This window comes from Bombus fervidus, chromosome 3, assembly GCF_041682495.2.
Source record: "Bombus fervidus isolate BK054 chromosome 3, iyBomFerv1, whole genome shotgun sequence".
NCBI classification, from domain to species: Eukaryota; Metazoa; Arthropoda; class Insecta; order Hymenoptera; family Apidae; genus Bombus; species Bombus fervidus.
This window is the reverse complement of record NC_091519.1, coordinates 18,967,193-18,985,909: the sequence shown is the minus strand read 5'-3', so window position 1 is coordinate 18,985,909 and position 18,717 is coordinate 18,967,193. Positions and strand designations below refer to the sequence as shown.

Below are 18,717 nucleotides of genomic sequence, written 5' to 3'. Positions count from 1 at the left end.
TATTTCCGGATAGCTTGACGATTCTCTACGATTCTTCGAAACTTTAACTGTTGCACGTTACTCGAAGACGCGACAAATTGGAAGATTTTGGGAATAACGATATATTCTTTCGTTTTTGGACGTGTAAATTTGGAAAATAAAAGAGAAAATAAAAAAGAAGCGTATCGTCTTTCGAGACAAACGATCATCGATCATCCTGTAAATTCCAAATGTTGGCAAAACTGGCGCCGTTTTCATCTTCCGTAACATAACGAGTTATCCAACGTTGCTTTCGAAGATATCGGTAAGTCCATACGGTTCCGTCCACTGACGCATTGCAGTCGGTTGTTATCAACGTCGGTGTATTGGTGCGGCCGGGCGGAGAGGCGTGGGACGTTATCGGCGACGATAGCGCGGCTATATATAAAGCGGCTGGTTCGTCGTTGACATTAGTTCCACGTTCGTTGCAGCCTTTTCGCAACAGACGGCTTCCTCTTGTTCTTCGACCGTCTTTCTTCTTCTCCCTTCTCTGTGCTACGCTTCGCGTTCTCTGTCTATCGGTCTTTGGCTCTTAAGTTACTCGACGAGGATCATCGATACGCGTCTGCGCCAGTAGTCGACCACCGTGGTACGCGATTCATCGACGTTCCTGGGGGGTAACTCTGACCACCTGATCATCGACGCGTCACGCTGCCAACCGGAGCCGAGATCTTTGCTCCAAGATAAAGAGGGAAGTCGAGGCAGAGAGATCGAGCGACGAGATACGAGGAAAGAGAAACGAGAAGATGGAGGCGACGTTGTTCTAGCGTCGACAGGAACCGATCTGTGGAGCGTTTGACGGACCCAACAGTAGGCGTCAGAGGGGGCTGTTCCGTGCGCCACGGAAGCCTCAAGTCGATTCGATCGGGGTAGCAAATCGAATCGGTGGTATCGTTCGGCGAAAGCGACGGCCTCCACGAGGAAAGGGTGCTCGCGTTTGATGAGTCTGTCACGGGTCAGCCTAGTTATGTTCTCGATCGAGTACAGCAAACAATTCCTCAGCTATCGTATACTCAAGTCGAACCGGTTCAAATACATCTGACGATACGGACTCGGACTAAGTGTGATAAAAGTGTGCGCGCTACGGCGAAAGTGTGTATGTGAGCGTACTGTGCCGTGCTCGACTTGTCGTTGGCGACGGTGTTCAGGAAAAGGAATCGAAAGCGCGACCAGGTTCGAAAGAGAGTCCACGAGGATACGGCAAGACCTGGAAAGTCTTGTTCACGATTTTCATCGATGCGCCGATCGTTCTCTCTGTTCGTTACGAATTGAGGTAAACGAGACGTCACCTTCGAAACTCGTTGATAAGACGACATTTTCGAAGGCGTTTGAGGTCGCGATTCGAGGAAAGGACGATTCCGATCAACGGGTGGCACGAGTCGATCACAGCCAGATAGATATAGGCAGCCGATGAAACAAAATTACATTCCTAAAACTTACGTATTTCAACGTGTTCTTTTCCATCCTCCAAATCCATTCCAAATTCTATCAAATCGTCTATCAAAGCGAACACGATAGTTTTGCAATTTTTCCGATCCTCAATTCCGACCATAATTCTCGTTGATCCAGACAAACAAGGTACACGGCGATCCGGTATCAGGAAAATTTGCACGTTTTTCGATCAAATTGGCGAGTTCATCGACGTAACGAAATTAAGGGGAACAAATAAATACAAGAAAGAATAAACATGATCGTTTACGTTCCGGGTAGAATGCCAAGCCACGTTGGTCCGTACGGCTCTGTTCGCTATCCGGGCACGCTGCTAGGAGTGGTACCGGGTTTTTACAGCCCGATTTCCGGTTACTCGACTAGCCCAAACCCCAGCTACTACGAGAGCCTCAGCCTGCAACAACAAGCACCGCTGGACCTTCCGGTTTGGCCACGAAGCATGCCGATCGAGGAAGAACTCGCGACTTCCCCGTCGGCTGTGATACCGGGTTTGGGAGTCTCGCCGGATGGGTTGGCAAACGGTGGACCACCTAGTCCAGCTCACAGCGACTCGGACGCCTCCAACTCCAGCTTGGAACTTGGCTCCATTCGACGTGGCGAAAATGCTCAACTAAAATGCAGGTAAATTATACACCGCTATTTCGATTATGAAATAGTCCTAAGCTAGAGTTTCGTTACAAATTTTCAGAGACAGTTCGAGATGCTGTTCGTTCGAGTAGTAAAAGATATTTTGCCAACGCCTAGCGTTACCTTACGCTTGTTCGGAACAGAATTTGTGAATACGCGACCGTTGTCTAAATCGAACGCGGATATGTCAGACCCGACCGAGTCCGAAACGCTTTTTTTTTTATTTTCGATTGTGCATCTCGTTATGAGAAAAATAGCTTAACGCGCAATTACGTTTTCGTTCCCTCGTCCTTCGTTCAAACGACTCGCTTCGGGCGACTCTTCGCCGTTTGTTTTCCGCTTCGTTCGCTGTTTTCACACGAAGAACGTTTTTAGTCGACGATGGTCACCGACGATGAGTTTCTACGCGAAACGCGCGCAATTCACGCGCGACTCTCTTAAGTGACGCTAATTTATCTGTGGCGCGCGCGCGCGGTTACGTTCGCAGCACGCGTCCCATTCCGGTTCTAACCAGTTTCCCGTATCCGTCGCGATATCAAACGGCACTCTGCTCTTTTTCCATATCTTTCCTTCTCTTTCTTTGCTCTCCCCTTCCCGCTAGATTCGACCGAGACTCTAAAGTTGTCTAAGCAGCCTGGTTCTTCGATCGAAATTCGCGTGAATCGATCGAGGGAAACACCTTACATCGCGTAAGTTTCGCAAACTTGAAAAAGAGTCCAGCAAACGAGAGCCACGAGTTGAAAAAGGAAGAAAGAACAAAGTATAAAAATAAGTAAAGCCAGCGGTAGAAAGGAGGGAGGGAGGGGGGTACAAAATATCGAAGCGGTTAACTAATCCAAGCGATTACAATACTAGAAGAAAATATCAAATTTCGATAACCCTGAAATAACGATACGCGATTACACGGTAAGATGGCATTCGCGGGCTCGACTCACGCTCTACTTCGTTGAGAAGATTTCGGTTGGCGAAACGATGCGATCGTTTATCGCGTCAACAACTCGTTACGTGCTCGCGCTTTGCATGTGGTAGCCTCGTGCACTCGGGAATGCCTGCTTTGTTATCACCGTGGCAATCGTGGACGATGTCGTCGCATCGTTGTAATTGCGATGCTCGTACGCGTCACACGCCGAATCTTTCGCTTTCCTTGAAATTCGATAAACGCTGGATTTTCCGTGAAATCGCGAACGTGAGTCTGATAAAAACGAGAAAATTCTACACCGGCGATTACGCGCGAGTATATAAGAGCTGTTCTGAGGGATTAGCCGCGGTCGCCTTGATCCGCAACCTTTTACGCGAGCATATCGTTCACGGATGCGACGTCGTTTGCTACGATAGTATCAAAGCCCATGTGTCCAGATAAACTGGTGTCAAGCGACGCCAATTGCACAACGGACGGAATTGGTATCAATTGGTCGGTTGAACGGATGTTCTTGACGTAAATCGCCCGTCGATATTTCAACCGAACGCCCGCCGTCGCGTCGTTTCAATCCCACTATTTACGTTTATGTACGTCGACTCTGGTTCACGTGATAGCACGCTGCTGGCGGCGCAACCTTGAAAACCAGGGAACAACTCGAATCGATCTCGAAGCGAACGAGACTTTTCGAAGGTTTTACGAGCGTTTCTCTCGAGTTCGAAGCGAGCTCGTAGGGATAGCGACACGCGAATCGATCGAACGATCAAGATGCACGGGGCGACCCTTCTCGCGCCTGTTGGTTATATTTAGAAATTCCCGGTATATGAGCGACAGGGAGAATAAGTAATATAAATAGATCGATTGACGGGAAGAACTACAAAGATTCGAGAGATTGGCCTTAAACGATAATCATCTTATGAACGGTACGATTGATAGCAACGATCCAGCGATCAAAGATCAATAGCCCTAAACGTTTCGCTACTATTCCCGTGCGATCGTTCGATACGTAGTTACTCACGTTGCCGATGCTGACGGACGACGCAGCGAGTCTAATTAAAATTTTACTGACGAGACCAAAGGCTAACGCGTCTTGCTCCAATTCGCAGATGGCAAAATTGTGGTCGTTGGTTCACATCCTTGGAACAGCTGGCAGGACACGTTGCGCGACTTCATGCTGCGCCAGGACCACGTGGTCTTTTTTACTGTGGCTGGGAAGGGTGTGCCAGAGGTGAACGTGGATTTAACGCCAGGTAAAATCTTCTTCTTATTTTTCTAGAATTTAAAACCGTTCGAGTTTCGAGTTTCGAGTTTTACCTCGCTATTTCTTTCGTTATCCAGGTACAAGATGCTGGTCCACGTTCGAACGCACACGAACGAGAAACCGCATCACTGTTTCCAATGCGACAAAAGCTTCAGCAGAGCGGAAAACCTGAAGATTCACGCTCGTTCTCATACCGGTGAACGCCCTTACGTTTGCCCCGTCGAAGGATGCAACAAAGCTTACTCCAACTCCTCGGACAGGTTCAAGCACACCAGAACTCACGCCGTGGACAAGCCTTACTGCTGCAAGGTACCTGGCTGTCCCAAGAGGTACACCGATCCTTCCTCTCTGCGTAAACACGTGAAAACCTACAGACACTACGTGAATAATAACGACAAGGTGCAAGAGAAGAGTTTCGAGGAAAACAATTCGCAAGAGAAAGCGAGATTCGATACCGTAACGCCGGAGAAGCAGAGCAGCAGTACCCATTCCGAGTCGTCCGACAAGAAAGACAGCAGCATCGAGAGCAGCGTATCAGGGTCTAGTCCAAAGGCCAGCAATAGCTTCGAGGAGCAGAGAAATTTCGTCGAGTGGAATAACATGTACAATCTGCAAGAACAACGCAAGGAACAGGAGCACGTCACGCCGAGGAAAACCTACGAACAGGAAGTGAAGATCTATCCGAGAATTTACGACGAGAGTTACATAATACCGGACAGAATTCAGGTGAATCCCATGTACGTATCCAACAACCCGATCATCAAGGAGAGCCCACCTCAATCGGTTCGGTCGGTCTCGCCTCAGACCAGTCCGCACCATGTCCCCGAAACGTTGCCTCATATCGGAATGCAGTCGACGCCCATCAAAATCGAGGAACCCATCGAATGCCCCAGTAAGGTCAGCACGGTCGATTACAGGAACATCGAGTCGATTATCAACAGCACGCCCTGCAAAAAGGAGAACGTCGTTATTTGCGATCCAGTGAGACATTCTGTGATAAAACGAGCGGAAGACCTGAAAATGGAGGTCGAGCAAATACCGACCAAGGAGGATATCTGCAAAGATACCACCGATTGCTGTTGTCGTCACAAGTGTTGCGTGCACAGTAACGACAATATCTTGGAGAAAACCAAGATCCTGTCGGATTTAATCCTCAAGACGCAGAATCCTCTGTTCAGACACCTGTTGGGCACGGTGGATCTGCAATACGGATTACAGAATATGTGGGGCAACATCGTGGACACGAACAATACCTGCGGACAAGACCTTCGAGTTAAGAACGAGAATGTGGTAGAGATGGAGCAGGATCTTCCATTGGATTTGACAATCAATAAATGAGCAGAATTTTTCACATCGTATCGAAGTTAGCGTTGCAACGAGTAAAATTAGAACGCTCACAACTTTGTAGGTATATCTTTCTCGCAACGAATTGATGAATTTTTGAAGTTCTGGAGAAGCAGTCGTCTTAAACACTATCGACCGTGGCCGGGGTTCGAACATCTTCGAGGCCGTCCTGGAATCGAGTGCCTTGAGTCTTCGTACGCTTTAGCGAGTCTATTTTTATAATTTAAAAATATTCTTAGATCGTAACGTCTTATTCGATATTTTTATAAATCCAGGGCGACTTTGAACATTGGAGAATTTGAATTTCTACTCGGGCCATGGTTTTTACTTTCGTCATTTTACGTCAAATTAGTTTTTCCAGATTAGCGAGGCTGCATAAAACAGTTGAGGATCGCTATTTTTGCCTAGTTTATTCGATTCGATGATAACTAAAAACTATAAAAGTCGATTAGTCGATTAATTAAGCGGAGGGAGATAAAGGTTGATAAAATGTATCGGTTTGAAGGGAGGTTGGTGTTGGCGAAGAGAAAGTTGTCCGTTTTCGATAGACTGTGAAACCAAATATATTGTAATACGTTAATGTCTGTCGAACGATGAAGTTAGTCGAAGCAGAAACAGCTTGATATCGAATAAGGTTTGCTCAATCTTAATTCGTTAATAACTCCTTTAGCAACGTAATTAGAAGAGTCTCAGATTTAGATTTACGGGTAGTCCGAACGATCGTCTAGAACGAAATCATCGTCGATACCTGTATATACACACGTTAAACCAAAACCTAACAAACAAAATAGAGTAAAGTAAATGAGAGAACGTGCGAGCTACGTATTTTATAAAATTCCCAAGTAACGTTACGGTCAAACGACCGTTGTATCATAATGTGTCTGAAAGAAGTGGTCCGATATGTAATGTTCAACATCTATGTATAATATGTATATAAAGTTGTATTATGTATAAGGTATTCAAGATGTTAGACGTACGAAGGAAAGTACTGCAATGAGAAAAGCGTGTTTAATGACATTAAACTATTCAATAAAAACATTATTTATGTAAAAAATGTTTATTTTTTTTCTTAGCATATAACAAGTTTCGTCTTACCCTCCATGTCGGAAATATTGTATAACCGTATTTTTGATAACACCAGCGAAAGAATGAGTCGTGGTCACGCCTATAAAAAAACTTCTCTCTTTTTAAACATCGCCAAAACAGGTTGGTTCGATATTGACGCCAGTCGTTTAATACGTGGAAAATTATCATAATTGATAAACGTTATCTTCGAGCAAAATAAAGTTTAACATCGTAAAGACACGTGTTTAACTCGTAATAAAAAAAAATCAATAGTTGCAGTTAGGAAGTAGATTCAGAATGAATATGGCACCAATTTTACGGAGGTGCAGTATCTCTGTTGTTAGCTGGATTTACAATCTTATTATCGACGATAATAATGACCATATCTTTTGAAGTATGTTGACAAAAATACGCAAGAAAATTGCGTTGCTATATATTATTCTCACGATATATTATGACTCATTAAGAGTTCAGACATGCCGTCTTTAATGATTTTCAAACTTTCTAGATCGGAGTTTATCGTTGCTATAAGTTGTGCCATGCCCTGTTGCTCCATTGTTAGGTACTAATAAAAGAAAAAAAAAAATAGCACCGATTACGTATGCATTCTTCAATAACTTTTCCGTAAACATTTTCTTTACGTACCGCTTTTATATCATCCTGTGCTATGGGGTCCATCGCGTACCTTTCCTGATTTTGTGTGTCTATATGATTTCTCATTCTCAATTGAGAAAGCATTTCACTAATTCTACCTTTGAACTGAGTTGGGGCGCTAACTTGGGAATGCATAGATTCGAACCTACGTGTTAGAACTTCTTCCTCCGGTTGCAGAGATAACCCAACTTTACGTGTAATTTCTTGACGTACCAGCACCTGAAGAAATATTTACATATATAAATTGTGCCATTTAAAATAATTACCAGAAAATACATTTACATACCTGCAACACCCTGTGTTGTAGTTCTAACAGAGTCCTCCGATGTTCCTTTAATCTAGCTTGTATCGCCGTATGTTGTCTCTGTAATCTTTGTATTTCATCAGCTGCCATATCTAAGAAATTTCTGTGTCTTGTTGTTTCTTCTTCTTGACACTTTAATCTGTGTTTAACTTGTTGGAAGCCGATCATCGGCACAGGTATATAAAGTTCTGGATTGGGATTATCCAGTTGAGCCTGTTTCCATAATCGTGGGTCGATCGAACAAGGCGGATTGTCTAAGTATTCCTTAAGCTGCGCAGGATCTAATTTCACTAAAGGTAACATATCTTCTACACCATTTTGCACTAATTGTTGCTTCTGCATCGGTTGCGATAAATACGCAACTAACTCGCTGGCAGGGATTTTTCTTGGAGCTCCGGTAATTCCTTTTTCAGTGATAAAAATGGTCACCTGACTTTTGTCTTCTCCGGTTGCTTTAATATTGTCTATCGTAAGCGATAAATTAGGTTTATTTCCCAAAACATTATTCATAAAACCGATCAATTGTGCCTCGCCCTCTTTAACATCCTTTTTCTTTTTATTGAAACAAAGTACGACCAAACCGTCGTTGTTATCAGCATCGGGCATCCGACTGTACCCGATAGCTTTGAATCTACATAGTGGATTTTCTTGATTAAGCTCTATAGGTGGAGCATTCATATAATAATAGGCTTTTCCAGTTCCCCATAAAGCTTGTATGAGGTTCCACCTCGCGATAATATTGTCACGTTCATCGTTATATAACTGGCAATTAAATACGGCATTGTATAACGCTTCGGATATGGTATTAGCGGGCTGTTGCTGCTGTTGTTGTTGTTGTTGTTGAAACTGTTGTTGATTCTGTGCTAACCCAGATCCAAACCCCGTAAATCCTGTACCTGCGTAGATAATTTAATCTGAGTAAAAAATACGTTGATAAATAAAGGAATGGTGCGGTTACCACCAACCTGTACCAAAACCACCAAAGCCAGTGGTTGTAGTTGTTGTCGTTGGTTTTGAGCCGAAAGCACCAAAACCTGTAGATGTACCAAAAGTGGGGGCTGTACTTGTAGTACCAAATCCTCCAAAAAGGGAAGGCGCTGAAGTGGTTGTTGTAGTTCCAAATCCACTGAAACCACCAAAGCCTAAAGAGGATGTTGTAGTGGTTCCAAATGTACCGAATCCAGCGGTGGAGGCTGGTGTGCTACCAAACGTAGAAGTGGTACCGAATGCAGTGCCCGATGAAGCAGGCGTGCCAAACACCGGAGTAGTTCCAAAACTAGTAGCAGAAGCAGCAAAAGTAGGTGCCGAGGCAAAGCCACCTGTTGCTGTGTTACCAAAACCAGTTGCAGCTGGTGTACCAAAAGTGGTACCACTTCCAAATGCTCCTGTTGCTGGAGTTGTAGAGGAACCGAAGAGACCTGGTGCTGAGGTAGCTGGCGTACTAAATCCAAAAGATGGCGTTCCAAACCCTGCTAAAATGTTTGGTTTCAAATGTGAAATATTTAATAACGATACAACATATAACTATATAAGCAATATATATAGGAACGAGACGTTCGAGATACATAAATACGCCGGTTACGAAATAATATATATATATATATATATATATATATATTATGAAGTTGTACAATTTTCTTGCTGAAAAGTTGACTTTTGTTTTTACTGATTTGAAACTGCTTCAAGTAGAAAAACTAGTATATGACAGAAATGTCTTGCACAAGATCGCAATAATAATTTGCGCTGTATTCGTTCGTAAAGTTTAACTACACGCGTTCAAAAGCATCGAAAAAATCAAATAATTCGTGTTCATATGATAAAAATTTATTAAAAGATCCTGAATTATAGATAATTGCATAGCAAAAAACAATATGTCGTATATAAGTGAGCAAAATCAGGTAAGGCTGTTAACAAAGCAAAAGTATAATGAAAATCTAATTCAACTAATGAAATTAAATAGGGAAGCAAATATGGACAACTTGCTAAAAAATTATTAAAGATAGCTTCAATATCTGGTAGGAAGGTTGCACTTCGTCATGCTGGTGAACCTATCGATTATTCTACTGAATTGTTGCACGAATTTGGTACTACAGATATAACAATTGGAGTATGTTTTAGAATCTTTTTATACATATTATTACATTCTATATTATAGCATAAATTATAACAAGTTTCATTACAATTTGCGAAGGATGTTACAGCAGATGTTATGATAACAACAATGGGTAAAATTCCAAACGAAATGTTTTACTTAGAGGATACAGTTGCTACCGTAGTTCCACAAAGAATACAAGAAACATCTACATTTGCAAAAGCTATTGTGGCAACTCAAGGATATTATCGACCAACAGAGTCCTCCAGCCATTCGCCGGTTTTAATTGCTTTATTAACCGCTCTTTTTGTAATATTGTTATTATGCTGTATTACGGCATGTATCGTAACAAAGTCGAAGAGGAGGAATAATTTATTTGGGAAGGGAAACATGGAATGCGAACCAGGATGTACAGGACTGAATCAGCCCCTGCTAGGAAAACTTTCAACCACTACAAATAAAACCAGCATTAGCTCTTTGAGAAATTAAAACTAATTTTGACACTAACTTGCATAAAACTAGCAATAACTTTTTATCGAATAAAACACGGTCTTGAGGAATTATTAACGTGCAACGTAGAAATGTAATACAAGCTGATTATATTATGAGTAGGCATTGTGATGAAACAGCACATTGAAAAGTGGAGTGTTCCTCGAATTGATATTCCAAGAATATCTACAAAGACAAGTTTTGGAAAAGCTATAAGACATATGATAGATTTCGGACCAATGGAAAATACAAAATGGTAACTTTGCTGAAAATACGTTTGAAAAGGTCACATGTAACCATAGAACGAGCGAAATGTGACTTAACCTATAAACTAAACAACTTACCCGGTTTTACTGGTGTTGCCGTAGTGGAAGCCGTTGCACCAAAACTAAACGCAGGAGCGGGTGTCGAAGTCGTTCCTCCGAATCCCGTACCAAATGACATTTCTCAAATTAAACTAAATTTATCGTATTACGAAAACAGTATTTACCGCGCGCGCTTTATATTTTCGTATAAGCGACAATGTAACGAATATGGCGACTGACATGCGCCGTAAACACGAATTTCCGTCTTGGTGCACACACGATATCACGTGATCATGCTAAACGCTGATTGTTCAAATCATAATACGCGGCAAAATCATGCCCTTAAATTGTAACTAAGTTTATTTGATTTTTTAATACAATTGTATTTCATTTGTACTACATATTTTTCATAATCGCCATATGGATCTATGATGTATTAAATATACGTATTTCTTTAGAGAATCATACGTGTCGTCCTCTAATATCTCTCAAACAAAGTTCGTTTGGTTTCCTGCAAACTTTTTCAAAGTTTCACGATAGTAAAATTACGATGCATTCACGCGAATTAAATACTTTCGATTTTAAATTCGAAAGCGCATTGTTTCGATCATGCAACTGTAACACAGCAAAGATCCGTGAACGATTAATGGATTCGAGAGCGTACGCTTTTCCGATAAGCGCAGGGTTATCAATAACAGATACAATATGAATTTTTAACGAATTTTATAATTTAAAAACTTAAAAATAAATATATCTCCATATTCTAACGTATATATATATGATACTTTCTTTAACAGTTTGATAAGACTAGTATATGTATATCGTATAATAATATAGTAGTCAAGCGCAATTCGCGAGACAGTCGATCGAAGAAATATAGTAAAAAATACGTGGATGAGCGCGATAACGATTATACTAGAAACAATTCAACAGAAATTCGTAAAATCTCTCTAAACGTCATGTATACGTGGAATGGTGAAATCGAAACGCAAGTACGAAAAAGTTGTGCTTCGTGGCTTGTTCAATCTACGTTATACATACACGTAAGTCGTCTTGTGTACCGATAAAATTTGAATTGCAGTCAAATCACATTATTTTCCCATTGATAACGTGAAATAGTTTCTGAACTCAAGATTTTCAAATATTTCAACGTTCGTGTTTATAAAATTTGAACCTTGAGCATTACGTTAAAAGAATCGTCGGACATATCCTGTTTCATACGATATCTTTAGCTTCGATTAAATCGTAACGTTAACCGAATTGCACATTTTTTAAATTCAAGGGGCTTCTCCGTGCCGCCTCTCCGAAGAAATCTCGTTCCATTGAAATAATCTCTTCTATAGACGAGATATGCATGGCAAAGTAACTCGTCGGCGATGCAATGATAGAATTGAATTTTTATCGCTACAAACACGATCTTCGGTTTGTTTCCAATCACAAAATAAGAACATGCAGTTCCGTTGGAATCACGCATGTGTACATTTAACGCTAGTTTTAGAAGAGAAAGAGAAATAGAGCGTTTTGTCGTGAGCTTTTAGCCCGTTCGTATGCTCGTATTGCTTTTGTCATCCTAATCGACGGGGTTCTTGTGTTCAGCCAACCTGGTCCGTTTCTAAAAAGAAGAATTCAAAAACGATAATCCCTCAGATATCATGCGGGGTAAACGTAGAAAGTTTCTTTGTCCATTCATAAATAATTAATATTTGATCAGATTCGAGCATCCGAGCACCTCTACATTTAGATCAGTCGTCAGAGGGTGCAATCTGAAAGATTAAGCGTTAACTGGCCATAAAGCACGTCGATCCACCTCATCAAGACTCCCAAATTATTTATGAATGGCGCAATGTTTGAAGCGTTTAAATCTCGTTAGCACGTTCACTGTTTTACGTGTGTACCTTGTTGCCCGCGATCGAACACCAATTTCGCGTACCGTGCAACGTTTCGTACAATTTGGGAGCAGACTTCATGAGGTTCACATCGATTCGCTGTCTCGGAAACGACCAGGTTATCGTCTAACGAGATTTAACTGCAATTGTTGCAAATCATGCGTGGACTATGTAAAAAGATTTAGGCCTGCGGCAAACGAAACGTTCGCGATGTTTCTTAGGTTTCGACTAAACGGATCGCGATTCAAATTATACAATAATTTAAGCGATCTTTTGTACCTTGTGTGGAACGTACAATATTCGCGAATAAACGAAAACGTTCCTTTCTTTTATGTTTCTCTATTCGTTTCTTGGACCCGTATAAACGTGCGCGAAGAAATTCGGATCGTCGTGCATTGTCGCGTTTTGCACCAATACGATGCACGATAATAATGCACGGACAACTGCGTATTTTGCGTAAAGTATTCGAAAGTTAACAGGAAATATTTTACGAAGTGTTTGGTCCGTGTTACGTAATCCATTTATGCGACCAATGCGATCAGTGTAAATTTATCTAATCGTGATTTAATTAAGAATCGATTCGTTTGATAAAACTTCTCTGTACAAATATCTGTATAATAATAAAATCTCGATAATAGGTAACGAAAAAGATCGTTGTAAACGAGAACGACGGGATAGTCGTAGGCCAACTTGCGATCTATGATACCTAACAATAATCTCGCGCGTATGGATTTGTTTTACACAGAGAGCTACTGATCATACTACGCATACGCACACCTATTACTTTGTTTGTTATTATATACATACATCCAACATTTATACGTTTAAACACCGAGTACACGACACAGAGTGCGCCGCCTCGGGTGGAGGCAGCGCATCCTACGAACTATGAACTTAGAAACAAAGCTGTCTCGAGCTAACGAGTCGCCTGTTTGCATTTCAGAACTTTGGTGCGTCGTTTCCCTTTCGAAGTTTCACTAAAAAAATTGCAACGAGTGTCATTCGGTGTGCGATAGTATGTAATAGTACTTTGCACGAAACAAAAGAGACAAACAACGAGAAAATACGTCGCGTGATTCGATAGCCTCTAAAAAGGACTTAAAAGTAAACGTCGTCGTAAGAAGAGAACAACATATGTACTTTTATCCATTTAGGTCCCAGTTTCTCTGAAATTCGTTACGATCCAGCCAGAAAGGGCAGAAACTTAACGCACGGCGAATCTACAAGTACGATCCTGAAAACTCAAAGTCAGAAGCAGAAGCTCGAGATGATTGAGTATAAACAGAAATACCCCCACCGATTGCGCTATCCGAAGTCCCCTCGCCGGTTACAAAATCGGCGACTATCAACGAATCCTTCGGAACGTTTCCGCCGCCACCTTTCAGCGTGTCTCGCTCGGCCAACGTCTGTTTCAGAAGTTTGATCTTTTCTTCCTTCTGCAAAAGAATCGTCCGTTCTTCGTAACAGCCGATCGTCGACAACTCTAATCTCGAAGCCGAACAGTGAAAAGTTTCCTTACCGCGGCGATCAGTTTCTGAAGCTCGTCGTTCTCGCTAAGAAGCTTCTGATACCTTTCCTCGTCTTCCTTCGACATGCCCACGTCCGGATTGTACTTAGACTCGGCCTTGTCTTTTGGATGCCTGATCACTTCGATCACTTTAGGCACAAAGATCAACGCCATGCTTAAGAAACAGCAGAAAATAATGGCGAGTGCAACGAAAGCGAAATTAGCATCTTGCTGGCTGGCGATCACCATCGTCACCGGTGCTGTGATCAAACAGAGAACAACCACGTTGTATATCGACATCCCGACGTATCTGGAATCATTGATCTGTTTAACTTTGATGCTCCTCGTTTCGTACGCCAAAAACAGTCCGAATACCAGAATTATTCCTTTGTAGCTGTAAACCAAACCTGAAAGAAGGACGTAGATGACGATGTTTGCTCGGTAATGGGAGATAAGTTTCACGTCGATGAGCTTACCAAGCCAAATATTATTGTGTACGCTCTCGCAATGCTCTAACTCGGGTCTGATCATCGCGTCGTCGTCGCCAAACGAAGACGACTCCAATGGAAAGGTTTCCATCTTTCTTTGCAAAGGATCGAATACTTGCCAGGAGACTAACAACACTATATCCACCGCTAACAGTCCGCTTACCATCGTATACAGCTTCCACGGTTGAACTTTCTTCTGTATGGACGAAACTTTTTGTTTAGCCATGAACAACTAGAAAGAATCGAGAATACGTTAAAGTCGAGGGTCATACGAGCAGGATCTGCAAACCATGCACGGGGCGGGCACACTGCGTGACTAGAAACATTAATTAGATCGTTAATCGGTTAATCGATCGCACGTGATTACCGTGGGTGACTCTCTAAAACGATTTCAAGCAATCGAGCGCGTTGATTCGTTGTTTCCGGTACTTACTTTCGCTTGATCGGCTTTCGTCTTCGTCGTGAGTCTGTGGACCCGCCACACTTTGCTAAACATCGCGCCGAACGCCAAAGTAAATCCCGTAGATAACATCCAGGATCTAGCCTGGCAGATTGCTGGATATTCCCACGGAGCAACGAATCTACCATCGATTCCCAACAGAAACACCGACACCAGACACGCTATCACTCCAACAAGCATTATTGTATTGCACACAGGATGCGACGACATTATAACCCTAGAAAGGGGGATACCAGCGTTCTCAAATATTTAGAGAAAAAAGAAATAAATATGGAACGAGCATGGATGTACCTTCTGTGCCTGTTCCATATATTAAAAATTATCAATGCCAGCGCTATTATGATTCCCACCGAGGATATAGTTCCCATGCAAATAAACAAAGGCAACGAGACTGTCCTTAGAACGGTCCTTACGATCGTCCTATCCTGTGGTACTTTGCCACCGATCCACCTTTCCATATTCCTCCAAGTTAGATTGTCGCTTTGCGTATCGTAATATCCCAACTTAACGTACTTTCCATCGACCACTTGCTCGATTTGGGTCAATGCGATTCTGTCACCTTGCGAACTAAATGCAACGTATCCCTATAGCACATACAGGATCGATTAAAGATCGGCCTCTTATTAAAGATAAAGCCTTCGTTTTATTTCTAGTTCTAGCCGAGTCACGTACAGATACCCCTAGAAACTGAGTGGAGTTGATCGCCGAGTAAATTTCGTCCGCTATCTCCTTGTTGGTGTAGGTGAAGTTCTTTAGACTCTTCCCTTGCTTACTCAGCTTCTCCATTGTTTTATTGAAAGCTGCGATTCAAATACGAAGAATACAAAGCTGTGGTAAAAATTCAACTCCTCTATGACCGACACTTTTACGTAGCAATACGAATTCATACCTAACGCCACCGACCAAACCGCGTCGTAAGCGAGGGGCGCTTCTTGATATCCTTCGGGATAGTGATTGTTATCGATGTCAAAGCTGCTTTCCTTCAGCACTTTGTTCAATCTCTGCCTAAAATCCTCGGAAGTCATGCCGCTGATCGTCGTGTCGTTATTCTGATTCCACATGAGAGCCTCGGTCGTCAAGTGTCCTTCGGCCGCGCGCCTCATTTGTTCTATCGTGCACGTGATTCCCTCCGTGTCCAAGTTCTTCTCGAACCAATTATCCTCGTACCAACCGATGAAGAACCACACGTAACTTTTGCCATAGAGATTCTGATGATACAATTCGCAGAGAACTCTTCTCGCGGCTACCACGTAAAACAAACCGACGATGATTCTGGCATCTTGGCGACGCAGATTTCTCACCGCGTCCGACGGGTCGGACAGGAAACTCTGACGCGTAACTATTTCTATTCCTGCTTCCTTGCAACGTGCCTCTAAATCTTCTACGGTCTATAAGCATAGAGGAAAACAGAACGATAAATTACCATGTTTGAAAGTTTGGATGGATTTGTGCGAGAGTGAGACGTTACAGATATGAACACTTCTTCGGCTTGCTGCAAGATCGCCACTCGAGACCAACCAAATTTTTGCAACAGTTTGATTCTCGTGGGATTGTGCACCGTGGCTGACGGGTGTGTTCTGAAAAGCGTCGGGAACCGATTTCGATCCGACAACGCAGGAGACGATGCACCGTAACACAACTAAAGATGACACGAGTCAGTTTTCTTTTCCTATTTGTTTATCTAAATAACAAATTTTTATCGACACTCACCACTACCAGGTTCCACATCTTCGCTGCTTCAGCGACCGTCGTACATACCGTACTACATCCGGCTAACAACATTAATTTGTGTGGTTTATAGTATAATAAATTGTACATCACCGAGGCACCGAGTCCTGGCTCGCACTGAAACGACGATATATAATCAATTAACGAAGTTCCTTCGTCGTGATTTCCCTACGGTGCTTTTCAAACTTCTCGACAAACATTTCCTATACCTCGCTATCGTTCGAGTGAAGCTTCAGTATGAATCCAGGTAACAAATTTTTTTCACGATTAACATCTTCCAGAGCCAGGTTCACCGCTGGCATGCAAGCCTGTCGAACGAAGTATACGTTAACTGATGCAACTTTTATACATTTAAGAAAGAATAAAAACGAATACTCGCCTGGCCACCCTGCCATCCACCCTTTCCTCGTATAGGAAAAATGCCACCGATATGCAACACATTGTCGGCGTCGTCGGGAGGTAACGAACCCCCGATCGCTCCCGTCAACGTTAAAAATATAACAAGCCCTATCATCACGTCGTTTGCCAAATTTTGTCATTTATTCGATCGAGCAAGCTTAAACCCTCTGTACTTTCTGTTTGCCCTACGACACACCCCAACAGCACGATGCCGAGTATCGTACTTTCTTTACACGAATCACAGCCATCGTCGTTGATCGCTGATCGTTTTCGAACGAGAATCACTAATCCGTGGAACGATGATTTTACCACCGTTCGGGATTTTGCGTACAGAGAGCGACGCACTCGAGGGAATGTTCCGATATTCTCGGTGTCCCTAACGAAACGCGACGTACGCGGCATTAAAATCGTGTGTTCGCGTTCTCCATCGCGTTCGCCCGGTTCCGACGCTCCTCCCTGCGCGATACGCCGTGAAATTTCGCGTGCGAATGAATTTACCGAAGACGGAGAGTTCGCGTGAGCTTTCTATTGATTTCATCCCGGCTTTCAAGGATCGTAGTGGGGATAGGGTGGCTCTGTGCCCTAGGTTTCTTCTAGAAGATCGATATATAAACGATTAGACCTTACGGTTCACTCGTGACCGAAGGTCGCGTTGAAAATCGAATTTCGAGATTTTCCGTGCTTTTAAAGAGACGAGCGATCGTTCGTTACCGAGATGATTACGAGAGATTTCGAATCGAGGCGCACTCGCGACCATTTTGGTTCGGTCGGTAAAATCGCATCAGCCAATGGCGTTGTTATGATTTCGTTATGAAGCGTCCTACGCAGTTCGTGTTGTCGCCACGTGTGAAGCTCGTTGTTATAAATAAAGGGTTGTTAACTTTTATTTGAAATAATGGCAGCACAGCGGGCATTGCCGCAAAGCAAGGAAGCTTTGTTGAAGTCTTACACAACGAGGTTAAAGGAGGATGTGAAATCGATGTTGGAGAATTTCGAAGGTACGCTATATAACCTCACTTTTTCCGCGGTACATAATAATAAGAGAATCGATGGTTCTTTTAATGAAAAAAACAATGTTACGTTATGCAGGTATAACAACCTGTTGTTCGACAGATATTTTTGTTGAATTTAAACGATTGGTTTTATTCAATATACTAATGATATTTAAAACCTAACCTCTAATTATCCACCGACGTTTAGTTATTTTGATCGTTATTTTACAGAGATTATAAAGCTAGCGAAAGGAGAAGGCGATTCCCAATTATCTCGGATGACGCAATGCGAACAAGATACGTATGAAATGCACGTGAGGGCGGCGAACATCGTTCGCGCGGGAGAATCCCTGATGAAGCTCGTTTCCGACATAAAGCAGTATTTGATACTCAACGATTTTCCATCCGTGAACGAAGCCATAGCACAAAATAGTAAATTATTTAGGACAAAACAAGCAGAATGCGATCAAAAGTTAGCATCCTTGAGAGACGACATGGCCGCCGATTTATACGATTTGGAAGAGGAATATTACACGTCGATATACAAATAACAAAAACTTTGGTTAGGTTTTTCAAGGGTGTACAGTTGTGTGCTTGTCTGGACCACGAATTTACTGAAATGTGATTTATTTGTTCAATAAACTGTATATATTTATTTAAATAAATAAGAATAGTTTTGATAGTACATTCTTACTTCTTAATTGGGAGCCTGACGAGACACGCGAAAAAGATA

The 18,717-nt window shown here is 42.4% G+C and overlaps 5 protein-coding genes across 13 annotated transcripts; 3 read left to right on the top strand and 2 right to left on the bottom strand.

Annotated features, from left to right (window-relative positions):
• The first annotated feature begins 415 nt into the window (after positions 1-415).
• LOC139998426 (uncharacterized) lies at positions 416-6,669 on the top strand. The gene is made up of 3 exons (XM_072022943.1): positions 416-2,088; positions 4,117-4,260; positions 4,349-6,669. The coding sequence occupies exons 1-3, from the start codon at positions 1,706-1,708 to the stop codon at positions 5,607-5,609; spliced, it is 1,788 nt and encodes a 595-aa protein (XP_071879044.1). The 5' UTR covers positions 416-1,705; the 3' UTR covers positions 5,610-6,669.
• Nup54 (nuclear pore complex protein Nup54) lies at positions 5,911-10,765 on the bottom strand. 2 transcript variants are annotated; one of them, XM_072022940.1, is made up of 5 exons: positions 10,564-10,765; positions 8,604-9,110; positions 7,621-8,534; positions 7,326-7,553; positions 5,911-7,245 (listed from the first exon to the last, which is right to left on the bottom strand). In XM_072022940.1, the coding sequence occupies exons 1-5, from the start codon at positions 10,661-10,663 to the stop codon at positions 7,123-7,125; spliced, it is 1,872 nt and encodes a 623-aa protein (XP_071879041.1). In that variant the 5' UTR covers positions 10,664-10,765; the 3' UTR covers positions 5,911-7,122. The 2 variants fall into 2 exon arrangements, with proteins under 2 accessions (XP_071879041.1, XP_071879043.1); XM_072022942.1 differs by having other exon boundaries at positions 8,604-9,107.
• On the top strand, positions 9,510-10,568 carry LOC139985344 (uncharacterized). The gene is made up of 3 exons (XM_071999719.1): positions 9,510-9,536; positions 9,599-9,745; positions 9,830-10,568. Exons 1-3 carry the CDS (start codon positions 9,510-9,512, stop codon positions 10,217-10,219), a joined length of 564 nt encoding a protein of 187 aa, XP_071855820.1. The 3' UTR covers positions 10,220-10,568.
• Positions 10,766-10,861: 96 nt separating the features above from the next.
• Gaba-b-r1 (gamma-aminobutyric acid type B receptor subunit 1) lies at positions 10,862-17,634 on the bottom strand. Of its 8 annotated transcripts, none has more exons than XR_011803261.1 (13): positions 16,973-17,634; positions 16,803-16,901; positions 16,576-16,710; positions 16,334-16,504; positions 15,755-16,253; positions 15,538-15,665; positions 15,157-15,449; positions 14,839-15,082; positions 14,394-14,637; positions 13,930-14,324; positions 13,708-13,846; positions 13,551-13,644; positions 10,862-12,136 (listed from the first exon to the last, which is right to left on the bottom strand). XR_011803261.1 is itself a non-coding variant. In XM_072022919.1 (13 exons), exons 1-12 carry the CDS (start codon positions 17,105-17,107, stop codon positions 13,587-13,589), a joined length of 2,526 nt encoding a protein of 841 aa, XP_071879020.1. In that variant the 5' UTR covers positions 17,108-17,634; the 3' UTR covers positions 10,862-12,136; positions 13,551-13,586. The 8 variants fall into 8 exon arrangements, 6 of the variants coding, with proteins under 6 accessions (XP_071879020.1, XP_071879024.1, XP_071879019.1 ...); XM_072022919.1 differs by having other exon boundaries at positions 13,551-13,630; XR_011803260.1 differs by having other exon boundaries at positions 13,551-13,846.
• A 151-nt stretch (positions 17,635-17,785) lies between these two features.
• Positions 17,786-18,669, top strand: LOC139998432 (mediator of RNA polymerase II transcription subunit 22). The gene is made up of 2 exons (XM_072022957.1): positions 17,786-17,990; positions 18,216-18,669. Exons 1-2 carry the CDS (start codon positions 17,888-17,890, stop codon positions 18,533-18,535), a joined length of 423 nt encoding a protein of 140 aa, XP_071879058.1. The 5' UTR covers positions 17,786-17,887; the 3' UTR covers positions 18,536-18,669.
• Positions 18,670-18,717: the final 48 nt, after the last annotated feature.